The sequence below is a fragment of the Taudactylus pleione genome, unplaced genomic scaffold (assembly GCF_031769625.1).
Source record: "Taudactylus pleione unplaced genomic scaffold, aTauple2 ptg000380l, whole genome shotgun sequence".
In the NCBI taxonomy this organism is placed as follows: domain Eukaryota; kingdom Metazoa; phylum Chordata; class Amphibia; order Anura; family Myobatrachidae; genus Taudactylus; species Taudactylus pleione.
In genome coordinates this window covers 913738-932292 of record NW_028284781.1, presented here as the reverse complement: position 1 = coordinate 932292, position 18555 = coordinate 913738, and the positions used below count along the sequence as shown (strand labels likewise).

General features: G+C 38.5%; 1 protein-coding gene across 1 annotated transcript in view; it reads left to right on the top strand.

Moving 5' to 3' along the window:
* PTPRN2 (protein tyrosine phosphatase receptor type N2) overlaps positions 1-18555 on the top strand; it is a 1246087-nt gene that overhangs the window by 1051844 nt on the left and 175688 nt on the right. Inside the window, exon 13 of the mRNA XM_088445425.1 lies at positions 6990-7202. Coding sequence (XP_088301551.1) covers positions 6990-7202 — 213 coding nt within the window. The remainder of the gene's footprint in view (positions 1-6989; positions 7203-18555) is intronic.

Below are 18555 nucleotides of genomic sequence, written 5' to 3'. Positions count from 1 at the left end.
TTTAATGGTGACAATAATAGGGGGGAAAAAAATCACTGCTATTTACTGTGACTTTAAGCACGTGTTTTTCAAAGACCTCCTGTCTTTTTATTCATGGAAAATCGAAATATTGACCAATATCTTTAACTGTGGCATTCATCTTATCTCTCTCCACACAGACCCATCCATCTATACTACACCATTTACCATTGCAGTTAATACATGACATGGCACCTGCAGAACGCAGTGGGCTATCTTTAGTATATTATTATTTAAGCACTTAAATAATGAAAAGTTGTTAGACAGGGAGTTTACATATGTAACTTAGCGTTATTCTAGTTTTTGTTTGACTTGCACTGTAGGTATGTATGGACAACTGATCATTTAGTGATTTGAATGTAATACTGGTTGCAGCCATTTTGAAACCAAAAATGGCTACTTGCATCCACCAAACCCGCTTCTTCTTGAATAATAAGCAAAATGGAGAATAAAAAGTGAGTCACATCACTACACAGTCAGTAACTGCTATAAAAAGAAAGTATTTTAATATTATTGATATAATACATGACTGCTACATAGTCATGGAGATCAGTAAGATATGATATTACTGCATTAATACATTTCTATGAAGCACTGTAAGAGGCTGACCCAGCCCTGGGTGGAAGTGCTCTACTTTAAGAAAACATCTGACTGTAAATGTCATGTTCATTAATATTTAAACAGCCCTCTCACAATTTGAGCTGATTCCTGACAGGACGCCTCTAATTAACCCAGGCTTCTTCCTAGCACAGTCCTGATTGCACCATCCACATTTTACTCCAAGAACATGGAATATGAAGGAGTGTCACATTTGAGCTGACAGAGTGGATTCATAGGAAAATTATATATACAGTGTACACTAAAATAATCACTATATTCCAGAATTCATACTATACAGTATAAATTAGCTTGTTCTTAAGTAAGAGATAGATAGGTGATAAAAAGCTTAGGGGGGAGAGATAGATAGATAGATAGATAGATAGATAGATAGATAGATAGATAGATAGATAGATAGATGATAGATAGATAGATAGATAGATAGATAGATAGACAGACTCACGCACACTTGCACAAGGTCAGACCTTACTCAGGAATTGCTAACCTCATCGCACGCAGTGAAAGCCCAAGCTGCGTATGGCATTGCTAATTTATGCACGCCCCTGTAACGGCGTTCAAACGCACTGGTGTGCCTGCGTTTCGCCAGCCACCCGCCCCCCCATCACCACCCCCAAACTGTCACTTCCTGTCAATCGCTCTGCGATGGGTCTGCATAGTCCCGATCGCAGTGGAGTCTTTGCACACTGTCATTCATGTGCAGAGCACAGCAATCAGCCGATTACGTGCGTAATCGCAGTTACGATCTGCAAGGTGGGCGGCGATGGGGGTGGGACCTGATGTTTTGCATCATTAAGCCCTGCCCCCTCATGGTGAATTGTATCGATTAACACATTTAAATAGGGGGCGGGGCTAAATTACACTATTCTTGAAGAATTGCATCATTAAGCCCCGCCCCTTACTCGAAGATCCCTGATCGCTTTGGAAATTCTCCCTATTCTGCCCACTTCACTAGGAAGTGCCTATTCTACCGTGGATGCAGGGGGGGTTAACCGAAACATCGGAAGCTACGCGACTTCTGGGAGAGTAGGCATGTATGAGATATATATATATAAGATAAATAGATATGAGAGAGAGATATTAGATAGATAGATATGAGAGAGAGAAATATTAGATAGATAGATATGAGAGAGAGAAATATTAGATAGATAGATATGAGATAGATAGATAGATAGATAGATAGATAGATAGATATGAGATACATAGATATATACATAGATACAATAGATATGAGATGCAGGCTGTTCTATGAGTAAAAATGCGATCCAAGGTTTGACAGCATTTCTCATATGTACCAAGCTTCAGAATGTGATACATTCCGGATCTTGGATCCGGTGGTTTACACCATCTTTTCATTGCAATACCCAAGAGACACTTATGTGCTTTTTTCTTGCAAATCTTGTGGGAGGGATCTAATCGGATTCCTCCCAGTGTCCCCCGTGGTGGCATACGCCATTTTGCGCATGTGAAGAGGGACTTCTTGGTATTAAACCTGGAAGTCTCTCTGTCGTAAAGCTCAGCTCTTAGCAGGATAGCTGTCCTTTGCTGCGATTTTAATCTCATATCTAGGTTATTACCAGTGTAAGTAACACTGGTATGTACCCGATAAGCAGGGCCGTAGCTAGGGTAGTGCGACCGGTGCCATCGCACAGGGCACCACAAGTCAGGGGGCGCTGTTTGGGCCTGTCAAATTTCTGTTTATTATCATTCTTGCTTGTAGCTTCCTCTTATTTCATTCCCAGCATCTCCTGGCTTCTCCTATCTCTTCCCTGGCCCTTCCCCATGAAGCCTGGCCCTTTTTTGGGTGCATTATGTCCCTTTGAAAAATGAGGGGGGCGCCAATGCTTTTTCTGGCACAGGGCACCAAAAAGTCTAGTTACGGCTCTGCCGATAAGTGGCGGATTGTACCGCATCGCAGATGCGATGTGTAGTACATCCCCCCAAATAGAGAGATGATAGATAGATAGATAGATAGATAGATAGATAGATAGATAGATAGATAGATAGATAGATAGATAGAATACAGATATTAATGATAGATACATTAAAATAATCACTACATTTCAGATTCTATAAATTTGTTTTTTTTCTCAAGTAAGATATATTGTTGATAGATTTTTTGGTATAGATAGATAGATAGATAGATAGATAGATAGATAGATAGATAGATAGATATGATGCATACAACGGTTTGACAGCATTTAACACTTTGTATACCACAAAACAGATGATTGCAATGAAATGATAATAAAAACCTAGGCTGTCAGTACTGAGAGATTTGGGGAACTTGGCACATGTGATTAGTGATACAGCCAGGGCCTTTATTAAACAGGACCTGTGACACATGGGCACTATCATTTCTCAAAAAAAACTTGTCCATTTAAATGCAGATTGTAACCTTTCACCTTGACGTTTTGTTCTCTCACAGCAGAACTCAGGAGACAGATAATAAGTGAATTCTGACTTCTGTTAGCTGTGACAGAGGTTTTCTGGAGTTACACTACAGGACTTAACTCCTTACACCTTACAGGGTATATGTTCCTTGAGGCTTTTCCCAGCTTCCCTCTAACAAACAGCTGACCACTAGTATCACTACACATATGGCCAAGATGCTGAAGTATTTTGGTTTAATTTTCATATGTCAAGTAACGAAAATTCATTAACATACTGTATATAATGAACATATACTAGCTCCATCCACCACATTGAGAAACTAGGCCCATTTTGCTACTTGGTCTTTACCAACCATTGATCTTACTTACTAAATATAGATTGGGAGCATTTGGTAGATGGACATATGGGGAGAAATATACAGTAGTCATACTTGCCAATTCTCCCTCATTGTCAGGGAGACTCCCTGAAATAGTAGCAATCTCCCTGACTCCCTGAGGAGTCTAGCAATCTCCCTAATTGCACCTTACCCCCATTATGAAACATTTATATATATTTAAAAAAAACAGAAATATATACATTCAAATGGGATCATTAGTATAATTTCCCTGCATTGGTTATAAGGCACAATGATCCCTATGGTTACATGCGTTTTCTGAAAAGTATTAGTGTGTTTTTATCAACAAGTAGATCTAACTGACTGTTTTTGTGCTCATTTACATTTGGATGTAAGTCAGGTTTAGGACACGCCTCTCAGATGTACTAGTACACGCCCACTTTACAGCGCACTCATAGGTGCTGCTTTCACAATCTCCCTGAAATGCTTTTTCAAAAGTAGGCAAGTATGAATATAGTGTATATTCACACATCCATAGTGTAACATTGAGTATAAACTCTAATCTCTGTCTCTCCCTAATAAGTAGCTACTTATCAAAAGTATAAATGCCCATATACATTTGTTTCTGTGTGTGTCCTGTGTAATCCCTACTAGTATGACGTAATAGAGACCTCACAGTGTTGCTCTTTGGGCCTCTCTGAGACAAGTGTGCGAGTTACTAGAGCTAAATGTCATCAATAAGTTTTATTCACTGATCATAAAGCATTTATCTAGCTCTATCTGTTTACATTATCTGCATAGAAACTAATGGTGCCTTAGGTGTCTATATTGTAAAGATAGTTAAAATGAAACAGATAGTAGAAATATAAGCAAACAGCATATGGCGAGATGCAGGGGTAAAAAAAAAATCGTATTTTGAGTTTATTTTTCAAACTAATGGTTCACTCAGTATAAAGAGCTTGGATCTACTCCATACTGTACATATGTTTTCCCAAATCCTGCTCCTTCCTCCCACATGCACAGTACTGTATGGCAGTGGCTTATACAATGTATCTTTTTATTAGGCCTGTTTAGGTGACCTGTGGCTCCCTGCTTTTGTTGGTTTGCAAGCTGTAGCAGCTTCTTAGTAGATTGTGCTGGGACTTGTAGTACCATAAATACTCAGCCATAAGTTGCTTATATCTGATAAAGGTAAACCTCGAGAACTATGGAGGCTTTTGCTTGAGGAATTAAGGAAAGCCAACATGCAAAGTATTATCTTTTGCAAGCCTATTACTGTTATCAATGTGTAGGTGTAGGCATTGCTTCAATTCATAGAAAACTACAGTAGTTCAGTTGCATTGACTGCTGCATGTGGAATATTTATAGCACCGAAAGGGTTATCAGAAATTCAGAATGCAGTTGTGTTCTTAATATATATATATATATATATATATATATATATATATATTATTTTTTTTTATTTAAAGAATTGTCAATTATTCTCCTTTATTCCCTATATAACCCCAATGCACCCACACCCGCTGATTGAGAGGATGAATAGATCCCTGGGAAGACGTGTAACAGTTCAATGAGCTTGCTTGGCAGGGAGAGAGGATGTTGGACAGGGCTGTGTAGGTGGGCACTTATTATGAGCCAGAAAAGAACATATTTAACTAAAAAATGTCTGGATTTTTAAGTATATCAAAGGGAAGATATGATTTATTGTGATTTGTATACTTGTTTATGTGACATGGTGCATTGGTAATGCAAGGAGTGTCTACAGTGTATGAGACAAGATTTACATTACAAAAAATAAATAAAGTGTAGCTGAATCATGACAATCCATTCCGATGGTTGCATTTGCTAAGCTTCGCACAGTATATGTCTTCCAAACATACTTCCATCTGCGATCATCACAGTGTAATAAGTCTGGCTAGTCACTGGCTGCTCTGGTTGCCTGGAGCTCTCTCCTGCCTGTTATGTTGTGTGCAGAACTAGCAGCCCTAGTTATGCTACAATGAACGGGTCAGATCTGACAGTGTAAATCAATGTAATGTAGCTAATAATTATCTAATCGACAATAAAATGTGATATAAATCTCTGTGAGTGTGGAACCCCCCCCTACTCACGCACACACATCTGTATAGAGCTGGGTTACAAGAGCACAGGGGTGTGCAGGGAGCCTGGGAAAGTTATCCTTTGTAGTGATTTCTGTGTCACTCATCAGAACCCCTATACATGTTATTGGTGGATATTCATGTCTCATTTAACCCTTCCATATGTGAGCGAGTTGGAGCATCAGAGAGTTGCATGCAGCCTGTTATGTGCAGACAATAGTGGAGAAGGGGTGGATCTCAGTACTTGAGCAAAAAGGGATCCCCTCACCTCTGTGACTTGGTTAAAAATGTGTCTAGCAGGGAGATGGCTATGTTTTAGGGGTGCACACACACATGGCTATAGCTTTGTGCTGGGGGGTGAAGGGGAGGATCGCCCACAGGGTGGGGCCACTGGGGACTTGTTCCATGCCTCTGACAATGAGCTGGATTCTCAGCCACACATGCATCTCAGACCGTTCCTGCTCATTTTTTAGAGGGGGTTTCAATCTCTCCCCACCCTCCTCCTTCTTTCTTCTCTTTTTCTATCCACCTCCTGGGGCTGCCAAACCTAACAATCCTCCTCCTCCGAAAAACAGGCGAGAAGAGCTTGGGAGTCTTATTGAATGTCCATTTCCATTAACTCAGCCTATGCTATAGCTAATCCGATGCACTGAAGGCAAGGAGGCTAATTAATGACAAGCTTTTACAGTCAAGACTGGCGATAATTGCTTCGGTGTCCTTTATGGTGCCAAGATAAAAATGGACCGGGTCTAACATAAGAGGCACTGTGTACACTGCGAGACAGGAGGACATTAAAAGAGCCGGCCAGCTGAATACGGAGCAGAAAATTACTAATAGACAAGAGATAATGAATAGGCCAGGCAGGCATTCATGAGGAAAAAAAATCCATTTTGTTAGCACGCGAAATGAGGTGCTGGAAAGAGTTTGCTAATTGTCCTCATCTTGTAGCAGGCAGGGCTGCTCCCCAATTCATTTCTCTGCTAATTGTGAGCGGGGAAGGGTGCCCACAGAGCCCTGTAGCAATCTGCCTGCGCAGGCTTTTCACGCTTTTTTCCTGTTGGGTTTTTAATTGTTGCTAATACACCTTTATAATGAAGCTAATGAGGGGGAATTATTGGACAACTTTACGCATGGATGCAAGGAGAGCGCAGTCCTTGGATTATGTGTTGCTCCCACTCTTACCCACGGATTGGTGTTACCTCTCAGTGCTTCCTCTCATCAGGTACAAGTGTGCTCAGCATTTTATTCCAAAATCTAGCACTTTATTTCACTTTCAAATGTTTGGAAGGTTGGTCCTAGTATTATGTCTATTTAAACTGATTTTCTATGCACGCCTAGTCTGAAAATATCCATAGCTCCTAGAGTTTATGTTTAGTTATTGTTTAAGTTAAGATGAGGAAATAACTTTTTATTATTATTATTATAATTATTAATTATTCTTATTATTTTGAGATATTATCCACTTGTTGAATTGGCTGTGGACCCTGTATTTGACTTCTTTTTCTACTTCTTTCTGTCATTTCCTATAGAAAAGCAAATTGAAGCTATTGCCTCATCGTTTGGAGGAAGAAGATTCAACGAAATTTATTATCCTCACTCTTATCTCCATCGCCTGTATAATCGGGGTTCTCACTGGTTCTGGTGTCATTTATTGCTTGCGCCATCGGTCCCACCACAAACTTAAAGAGAAGCTCTCTGCTTTGGGAACTGACAGCAATACAGATGCCACAAGCACTTACCAGGTAACCTACATATAGATATACACTGTTTAGGTTTAAGCAAATGCAAGAAACAAACACATTATTTTAGTTTTTTTCTTTTGAACTATTTAATTTTATTATTATTATTTAATTTTATTATTATTCATTGCTTATTGTTGGTGAAATATAATGTAACCTAGTTAGTACCTAGTAAGGAATTTGCACAGACTGTGCCTGAGGACACAATGTCTAGTAGAGAATAAACAATCTTTTGAGTACTCTATCCAGCAAAGCAAGAGTTAATGGGTAGAGATCACTTTGAGAAACCTAGAAACTTGGCTCTGAATTACAATATTAAATACTACAACACATAATAAGGTTGACCAAATGATTGCTGTATGCAAAATAAATGGTTATGTACAGGACACATTTTAGCAGTATTATTTTAAATGCATTGTTTGATGTATTTAATATTACTTCAATGTTGTAAATAGTTTTTGTTGAATAACAATGAGCAACATTTTCTACTAATTTGAGATTTTAGTTTACTATAATATGTTGTAATTTAAAGCAATTTAAATGTTAGCTAGGGATTCTATTTTTTTTACTTTTTATTTTATGTTTTTTAATATTTTTACAGTTAGTGACAGATTGAACAACAGTGTTATGTCAGTGTTATTTGGCTCTCTCTTGAATTTATGCTAGTATGCTTGTACTGGTTTTAGTTTATTATTTACTAAACTTTAAATTAGGAAAATATAATAAGTGACTCACTGACCTGCAAAACATATCATTGAATTTTCTATTTTATTTATAGTAATTCACATCAATGCCACAGCACACACTTACATTGTGATAATTTCTGTTTTTTGTTTTTTTTATGCTGTCTGATCATTGCAGAGATATTGTACATCATTAATTAAACATTTAGTGTAGTTTACTGTGTATATTCTATAGATACAAACTTTAAAGCTCATGAGGCATATATTGTTAAATTAATAGTGGAGTTCAGATAGCAAATGCATGTTTATAGTAAAAATATCAGCACACCAAAAGTTCCATGTAACACTTCCAATTACTAATTAATATATATATATTTTTTTTTCTTTTACTACATAGCAGTAAAATGTTTACATTTTTCTATGTGACCTTTTGGATAAATCTCCTGGGGGCACATTGGTTAAATCAATATTGATTTTATAATGAGTAATGGTTTGTTTAATAATCTGGAAACTGTACACTACAGTACATGAATACTGAAATTATGGCTTTGTTGACAAAAAGTACCTTCATAATTTAATTATTATCTAGCATAAATCTTAGTTATATTTTAATTTAAAGCCAACCTTTTTTCTTTTTTTTCTTTTTTTATAGTAGTGTCTGAAGAAAGGGTTAAAAATAATACTGTTAACACCTTTTTAGCAAAGATAATTCAAATTCATCTTTTGCAATATTTATTAATCTACAGCTGTCCAAGTATGCTTTCCTATAGAAAGGCTGTATTTAATCATAATAAATATAAAATATGATTTGTGTTTGCTTCTGGAAAATTGTACACTTTTCCCTAATATTATTACAAAATTATAGTAAAAATTGCTAGTAATAGTAAATGCTGGGGTATTTTGGAATCACCACAGTAGAAACTAAACAGCCTATTCACAACTCCAGAATTATTTCTTTACTAGTTGGGTTGCTATAAATAAAGATTGTTAAATTAATTTTGTAGAGTAATTTTGTGTTTACATTTTTGGACATAACAAAAAAAAATACAAATAGTCTTATTTATTACCATTGAATTTAATTGATGAGATTCTGTACTGAAAAAGCACAGGAAACACGTTGTGTTTTAATTACCATTTTTATTAGATAATGTCATGGGTTTTATTTCATCAGCTTTTATTCTCCTTAATGTTATGGTATTTTAAGATGCTATAAACCAGCTCTGGGAGTGTCTTGTAAACACAAGCTCTGAGCGTGCATGCTAGTTGTCACTGTTCCCATTAAAGGTGATTAGAAATCTGCCTCTGTAACTTGCCTCAGTGATCAGCATCGCTTAGTGCTGCTACATTGGCTCTGGATGATGCAGATTTCAGCCCGTTCTCACCTGACTTGCCACCTCACTAACCTCCCTGCTGCTCTGCCATCGGTTTATTCAGAGCCAGGAGTGAGCATATGTTAAAGACCTGGTTGATTTTCTGAGACAAAAACTACACCACATGCAGGAAATTGAATCCTTTTAGTGTTTGTTTTTGTTTTTTTGTTACATTGTGTAATATTTGACATATCAGCCTCATTAATTTACAAAATATCAGAGGTAACACTTATTCAAAATTCTAAATGCTAAAGGAATGGGGACTGACTTGCGGGTGCACCTGTTCACCCTTTAACCTCTCTGTGTTCAGAATAGCTTTCAGTTCTTTGCTTTAACCCCCCTTTGTTCTGCTGCCAAATCCCCCACAATGCACTGTGACAATCAGCATTAGATGCCGTGCACCCCTATACTATAAAGGTAGATGCTGTTCCTGTTACTCATAAAACTGCCTTAAAAATCACATATTTAAAGATTCATAGATATAATAACTATACTCCAGACTAACACACTGTAACTAAAAGGCCTACTGGTGTGATTGTTTGATGCAATGATGCAAAGATTTTACTCCATGTCCATAGAGAGACACTCCAAATTTGTTATGTAAGACACATTTTCATGTCTTCTTAGACACATACAAATATCCCATCTGGCTAGAGATAGTCATGTAGCATACATACAGCAAACCATATAATCAGGCAATGAAATGGTTATATACTGTACAGCGAAGATAACTATGATATTAAACAGTTTGAAGCTGAAATAAACACTTTTTTTCCCATAAATTCCGACCCAAACGGTCACTGTGTTACCATTACATCACATTTTGTTGACTCATAGATAAATGGATCCTTTAAAAAAATAAAACATATATATATATATATATATATATAGTATTATCTATCTATCTATCTATCTATCTATCTATCTATCTATCTATCTATCTATCTATCTATCATTTTAAAACATAGTAAGTTTTTTTTCTTTAGTGAAAAAATAAAATCTATTTCCAAATACTATAGAGTTCTGAATACTTAATGTAAAGTCCCTTTCACCTTACATGATAATAATGCTATGTTGAAAAGGCATCCTAAGGAACAAGACCACAGAAGATCCATATTCGTGAACTGTTGGCCAGCATATGTTGAGGTGGCCTTATTAACAGAAGGGCCAACAGTCAGTGGCCCTGGAACATATGCCGCGTTGGCTTTTGTCAGATCCTATAATGTATGCTAAATATTGCAAGTCATTTGTAAGCTATTACACTGAATAATACATTGTGCTCTATCTAATCTACGTTTGAAATATGTTGTTAGAGTAGGAGTTTAAGTTCTTACTATTGGTTTTATAACTCCTTTTATGCAAATACAACCAAGTTGTTAGGTGTGTTTTGAAGTAGATGCTGTTTACATGGTGGGAGGGTAATAGGTGCTTGGCGTGATCTGTCAACAATTTACTCCAACGAGGCTACAGATGCAACATTTATGAATGAAAACGCTGAATTGTTTTTCAGCCAGGATTTTTTTTCCGCTATTACAGCCAAAAGGGTGTGAGCCTTAAATAACGGCTGCCCATCCTTCTTTTGTGATGGTCACACAAAAGACTGACTAACCCATGTACGTTGTTACTCTGCCTCTGCCTATTTAGTGTGGCTTCTCTTAGAGGGCATCATTTAATATTTAGTATATTTTTTCTCTCTGTGCTATTAAAAGAGAACAGTAAATTCTTCTAAAACCGATATATTTATTCTTTTTATATCGTGCTGTATACAAAAAGAGAAAAAAAACTACTTTTTATAGAAAAGTTAATTCTCCAAAGACCCCCTCCCCTCGTTATTCTACAAATGTCCGGAGATGAGGAGCAGTGCTGGGAGATTATGTTATGTGTGTGTTATGTTGTCTCCCTCTGTTTCCCTTCTCTGTTTCTCCTTGTCCAATGTATTTATGTTCCCATCATTACACAAAATCATTGTCATAATTTTGCTTACCAGTGAGACCCAAGATTAGAACATTTGAAACCACATATTAAAGCCACAGCCCAAATGTTAAATGTATTTATTCTACAATAATAGTCTGGGTATGAGCAGCTTATAATATACCTTAACATCTATATATATATATATATATATATATATATATATATATATATTATTGTAATATTTAAAATAGTTTTTTAAATTCCCTATTATTTAGGGCTTCATAAATAACATGGAGCTTTGTACAGAGGTGTGCGGTAACCTATAGCAACCAAATGGACGTAGCCCTACCTTTTCTGAACTTTATTAAAAATGACAGAATCAGATTGGCTCCTGACGGTCAAAATACCTTTGTGCACATTGTACCATGTTATTAAATATCCCCCTTTGTGTTGTATATGCTGTACAATCCATTAGAAAAAGGAATGAAACACCAGAATGCTTTGAAAAACATTTATTTTTGAAATATTTGCTTGGAGTAAAAAAAAAATCACCAACAGAAGGATAAGATCATTGGATATGGTGAGCCTGGCGTAGGACATTAGGTCCTGTTAGCATCAAATCTGAAACCTTAGTACGGCGCTTACATTTTGATGTTTCACTGGTGAAAAACAATGAATATCATGCTGAGCTTGTAACCGGCCTGCATGCTGCATGTGACCAAACGTGTCTACTTTCCATTCATTAACATCCTGACCGTGGTTGACTTGCTTGAATGCCCTGTCACTGAAGGCGTCATTTTCCTGGAGCCTGCCAATGTATGCCATGTAAAGACAAGTCATGCGTTCAATGCAGAATGGCACAAACCCAGAGAGCGCTTTTTACATTTAGGTGATGGTGAAATGTGATTTTATAGCAACCCACACACAGCAGGATCCAATAGGACAAAACTGTAAACCTCATAGGGTTTTCTCTTAATTATGGACTAGTTTAAGGTTTTGACAGTGTTCTTCCATTAACTATAATGGGAATTTCTGCCTTTAAAGTACATTCATTTATTGGTTTATCTTATTTTCAGCCTTTTCTACATATCCCTTAGTAGATTTCTTATTTTTATTACCATGGGATATGAACATTACTTTCTAGATATCCATTACAGACAGTACAATGTAGTCTTAAAAACCACGCACTGAACAAATATGTCTCTTTTTTCTACCATGTCTCAAAAGCAAACAATGCATTTAGTGAAAGTTGCAGGAGGGCACAAATTTAATCAAAGTGGAGAACCCATATAGGGCCAGATTCAATTAAATGCGAAAACAGTAAGTTTTCGAATGTGCAAACTTTACGCACCCTTTGCGCGAATGTGTCACTTTTCGATGCTATCGCGTAAGCAGGTTTTCGGGCAATCCTATTACAAAAGACGCAATGCGGCATTCCTCTGAAAAAATACGGTAAACTGTGCGCCAGAAAATGTGCCTGGACCACAACAAAAGGTAAACTAACATTGGGTAATAGTTTTAGAAGTGTATTATTGGGCAAAATGAAAGTGTTTGGGGTTTTTAAATTGTGTGAAATGTTTGTTATGTGCATTTTTCTTTAACAGTGGAAAAAATTATATAAAGCAGGTTTTTGGGGCAAATTAAATGCTGCACTTAAATTAGGGGTACATAAAAATGGGTTCAAATATATTGTTGTGTCCTTTTAGGTACTTTAAAAAAAAAGTTAAAAATAAACCTGCTGCAGCCACCTGCAATCCCAAAAACATTTGTCTCATCCGTACAGCCCCCCTAATAACCTGCCACACTACTTTAAACCCATTTTCCAACACTTTTTACATTTTGACCCAATAAATGGCATGTCATTAATAGGGGGAGTTAAGTTAATTTAAAAAATATTTTTGCATGAGGGGGGGTGGGGGTCCAAGGACCAAGTCCCCACATTTGTAGGTCAAAATTGTTTTTTTGCACATTTTTTTCACCTGCTCTGAGATGGTGAAAACTATTTGCAGCTTTTAACTGCGCAAAATTCGCATGTGCGAAAAGTCGTGACTAACAGGATATGCATTTTTGGTGAAAAGTTCGCACAAGTGTAAACTTTTCGCCAAACTGCAGCTTTTCATGGCTAATTGAATCCAGCCCATAATATGATAGTAGATAACCCATATAATCTGATCATGGATACCCATATAATCTGATAGCGAATAACCCATATAATCTGATCATGGATAAACCATATAATCTGATAGCGGATAACCCATATAATCTAAAAGTGAATAATCCGTATTTAAACTGCGTAAAGTTCACATGTGCGAAAAGTCCTGGCTAACAGGATAGCGCGATATGCATTTTTGGTGAAAAGTCCACACAAGTGTAAACTTTTTGCCAAAACCACATCTTTTCGTGACTAATTGAATCCAGCCCATAATCTGATAGTAGATAATCCATATAATCTGATCATGGATACCCATATAATCTGATAGTGGATAACCCATATAATCTGTTCATGGATAATCCATATAATCTGATAGCAGATAACCCATATAATCTAAAAGTGAATAACCCATATAATATGATAGCGGATACCCCATATAATCTAAAAGTGAATAACCCATATAATCTTATCATGGATAACACATATAATCTGATGGTAAATACCCCATATAATCTGAGAGCAGATACCTCATAAAATCTGAAAGTGAATAAACCATATAATCTGATAGCGGATACCCCATATAATCTAAAAGTGAATAACCCATATAATCTGATCATGGATATGCCATATAATCTGATAGCGGATAACCCATATAATCTAAAAGTTAATAACCCATATAATCTGATCATGGATAACCAATATAATCTGATCATGGATAACCAATATAATATCATAGTGGATACCCCATATAATCTGATCATGGATAACCCATATAACCTTATAGCGGATTCCCAATATAGGCCCGTATTCAATTTGAGGCGAAAAGCCGGAATCGGCGAAAAAGTTTCACCAATGACATAATTTCGCCAGGTGGAAAAGTATCGCCGTATTCAATTTGAAAGACTTTCCGCCTAGGAGGAAAGTCAATGCAATGTAATAGGCGTTAAAGTTTCGCCTATGAATAGCAGGCGGAAAAGAGTGCAGAATTGGGGTTTTGTGGTGCAACGTTGCGGGAACAGCGTTTAGACAGTCCCCCAAAGGTAAACTGTGTCAAAAATGTAAAAAAAACCCACTTAAGAACACCCCAAAAAATCACTTTGAATTTGGGGGCAAAAAAAAAAAATGTTGGGGGACAAAGATAAAAACTAGCAAACTTGACTCTGGGGGGGTCCCCAAGTATGCCCCATGAATTTTTTGATTGCAGGTCCTTGCGGCAGGTGGATTTTTCAAGATTTTTTAAATTTAACTTTAGCAACTTTAAAATATGCTGACCCCCATTTTCAAGTACCCCAAATTTGCTAGGTTAAGTTATTTTCTGCAAAAAATACTCCTGAATACTATTCTGCACAACAAAACGCTATTTAGCAGCTATTGAGCCCGTTTAAAAACACCAAATACCTTCAGCAAACCAAATCGGGGATGACCATAGCTAATCCCCATGTTGGAGCATCTTTTGGGGGGTGTCAGGCTGATTTCCCCAAATCTGACAGTACTTTCCGCCTGTTTAAGTTTCGCCGGGTCCCATTTTCGCATACTTTCAAATTGAATACGGGGATACGTAGGCACGCACGCGATACTTTTCCGCCTACAAAACATGCGATGTAGGCAAAAAGTCCGGGAGGCAGAAAAGTATCGTGGGTCTGCTCAAATTGAATACGATTTATAATCTGATAGCGGATACACTATATAATATGAAAGTGGATAACCCATATAATCTGATAGTGGATTCCCAATATAATATTATCGTGGATAACCCATATAATCTGATAGCGGATAACCCATATAATCTGATAGCGGACACCCCATATAATCTGATCATGGATAACCCATATAATCTGATAGCGGATTCCCAATATAATATTATCGTGGATAACCCATATAATATGATAGCGGATGTCCCATATAATTTGAAAGTGGATAACCCATATAATCTGATAGCGGATGTCCTATATAATCTGATAGCGGATGTCCCATATAATTTGAAAGTGGATAACCCATATAATCTGAAAGTGTATAGCCCATATAATCTGAATGTGGATAACCCATATAATATGATAGTGGATACCCCATATAATCTGATAGCAGATACTCAATATAATATGATAGTGGATACCCTGTATAATCTGAAAATGGATTCCCCATATAATCTGAATGTGGATAACCCATATAATCTGATAGTGGATACCCCATATATTCTGATACTGGGTACTCAATATAATATGATAGTGGATTCCCTGTATAATCTGATAATCACAAAACACAAAGATCAGTTAAAAAAACGAAATTTATTTTAAATCATTGTTGTCCAAGATTGGCAGATGAAATGCTCTTGCACCATATGTATAATATCATCATGTAAAGCAGATTATTATTGCAAGGTAAATAAGTCTATGAAGGTTTCCAGTAGACCTAATGGCCAAAAAAGTCTTATAGGCATATATTCCACATATTGGCAGTCGCAAGTAAAAGTACAATAGAGAGAGGAACGTAGAATAGAGATGAACAGAGTTATGTCCAAAGGTTATAAGAGTTCAGACAGGTAGTAAGGTAGTATTGGTTCCTAGTCTGATGCAAAGAGAAGAAAGTATATACTCTATTGCGTCCATTTATATACAGTATATATGCTGAGGTGCAGGTTATATTTTTGTCTGCAAATGTTCCCATTTGTACACTGTGCACATACATAGCCACACACGCCTGGGTTTATCTTCCCATGATAAATTGCGCATACTGACTAAACTAAATAGGTCACTTTAAAGCCATGCAGGGCCGGCTCTACTATTAGGCAGCTTTAGGCAGCTGCCTAGGGCGCTAGAATATTGGGGGCTCCGCTGAGTCTGCCTACCACAAAATTGTACTTAATGCAGGTGGCAGCTGTGGAACTTATAAGATACACTTTCATCTGTGGGGCTGGGAAGTGGGTGTTGATGGTGGTTTGGGGCAGTAGATTGAAGTTTTGACTATGGCCCAGAGAAACCTTGTACCAGTCCTGAAGCCATGCCCACTATTACCACTCGTTTCATAATATAATATTGTCTTTCCCAGAACCGCTCAATGGAGCCTCATGTATTTAAGTCACAAGCAATTTGTGATATATTGTAGATTAGGGGTGGGGAACCTTTTTGTGTCCGAGGGCCATTTTAATATATATTTTACATTATTCGAGGGCCTGGTGCAGACCACGCCTCCTCCATGTGATGTCACACGGAGGTGGGACCACAATCGCCGGTGATCACAGCAATGCCCGGATCATCCTGAGGATGCTCCGGAGCGCTGTAAGGGCAGCAGTGTGACCATCTGACGCGTCCTAAGGACGCTCCAGGCGACAGTGCTGCATAGATTTTGGCTGCAGGGTGCCAATCTAGGCACCCTGCTTGCCAGATGAAGCTAGCAGAAAATAGCTCAGAGGGCCACACCAAATGATTCCGGGGGCCTTATGCGGCTCTCGGGCCCTCGGTTCCCCATCCTTGCTGTAGATAATGACGCTGTCATCTGTGCCACATTTTATTATTTTAATTCCGTTGGTTTCTGTGTGGATAAAGTGCACATTGCTGTATTTAATGTGTGTAATTGGAATAAGACCACAGTAAAATTTGATTCAGCTATAAGCGGCTCTGTGGGCATCCGGTGCTCCTCACCCCTGAGTGTTCATTAGAATATTGCAGTATGGAATCTAGTTTTTATATTTGGTCAATCAGGAGCAAGGAAAGTCCCAATCCACCAGCCTCTCTGATCTGAAAGAATCACCATGGACACATTGCCATGTGTGTACCCAGGGCCGGAGTGATGGCCACATGGGCCTGGAGCTGAAAATGACCAAAGGGCCTATTATGAGAAGCAGAGTAGGTGTGACCAGTGCTGTGTGGGTGTGGCCAGTGCCATGTGGGCATGTACCCCCCTATACTCTCTGCTCCAATGTCTCCCTAAATATGTAAAAGGAAAAAAATCCTTAATTTTGTGAGGTAAATAAAAATACAATTTTACTGCTTATGATTTATGGTTGACCGTGTGGAGAGCAGATGGCCAGTCAGCATCATGTAGTCATGACAATGGGCCTATTTTTATGTGGAGGCCTGGAGCTGTAGCTCCATCCGCCCCATTGTTAATCTGGCCCTGTGTGTACCCATACTAATGGGAATAGGGGGTCTGATTCAGAGTCACACATATATCAACCCCTGATGCAGCCACATTGCATGCTCAGAAATAAATACGGTTGCCTGTCTGTAGTCAGAGCTGGCTGCATCTATGCGCCTACACCGCCCCCATCCATCTGCTTCTCATATAGGGGTCATCATCACTATTAGCGTGCATTAGCACCAGCCCTATGCCTGTCTGTAGTCAGAGCTGGCTGCATCTATGCGCCTACACCACCCCCATCCATCTGCTTCTCATATAGGGGTCATCGTCACTATTAGCGTGCATTAGCACCAGCCCTATGCCTGTCTGTAGTCAGAGCTGGCTGCATCTATGCGCCTACACCACCCCCATCCATCTGCTTCTCACATAAGGGTCATCGTCACTATTAGCGTGCATTAGCACCAGCCCTATGCCTGTCTGTAGTCAGAGCTGGCTGCATCGTACACCCCCCCCATCCATCTGCTTCTCATATAGGGGTCATCATCACTATTAGCGTGCATTAGCACCAGCCCTATGCCTGTCTGTATTCAGAGCTGGCTGCATCTATGCGCCTACACCCCCCCCATCCATCTGCTTCTCATATAGGGGTCATCGTCACTATTAGCGTGCATTAGCACCAGCCCTATGCCTGTCTGTAGTCAGAGCTGGCTGCATCTATGTGCCTACGCCACCCCATCCATCTGCTTCTCATATAGGGGTCATCGTCACTATTAGCGTGCATTAGCACCAGCCCTATGCCTGTCTGTAGTCAGAGCTGGCTGTATCTATGCGCCTACACCGCCCCCATCCATCTGCTTCTCATATAGGGGTCATCGTCACTATTAGCGTGCATTAGCACCAGCCTATGCCTGTCTGTAGTCAGAGCTGGCTGCATCTATGTGCCTACACCACCCCAATCCATCTGCTTCTCATATAGGGGTCATCGTCACTATTAGCGTGCATTAGCACCAGCCCTATGCCTGTCTGTAGTCAGAGATGGCTGCATCTATGCGCCTACACCCCCCCATCCATCTGCTTCTCATATAGGGGTCATCGTCACTATTAGCGTGCATTAGCACCAGCCCTATGCCTGTCTGTATTCAGAGCTGGCTGCATCTATG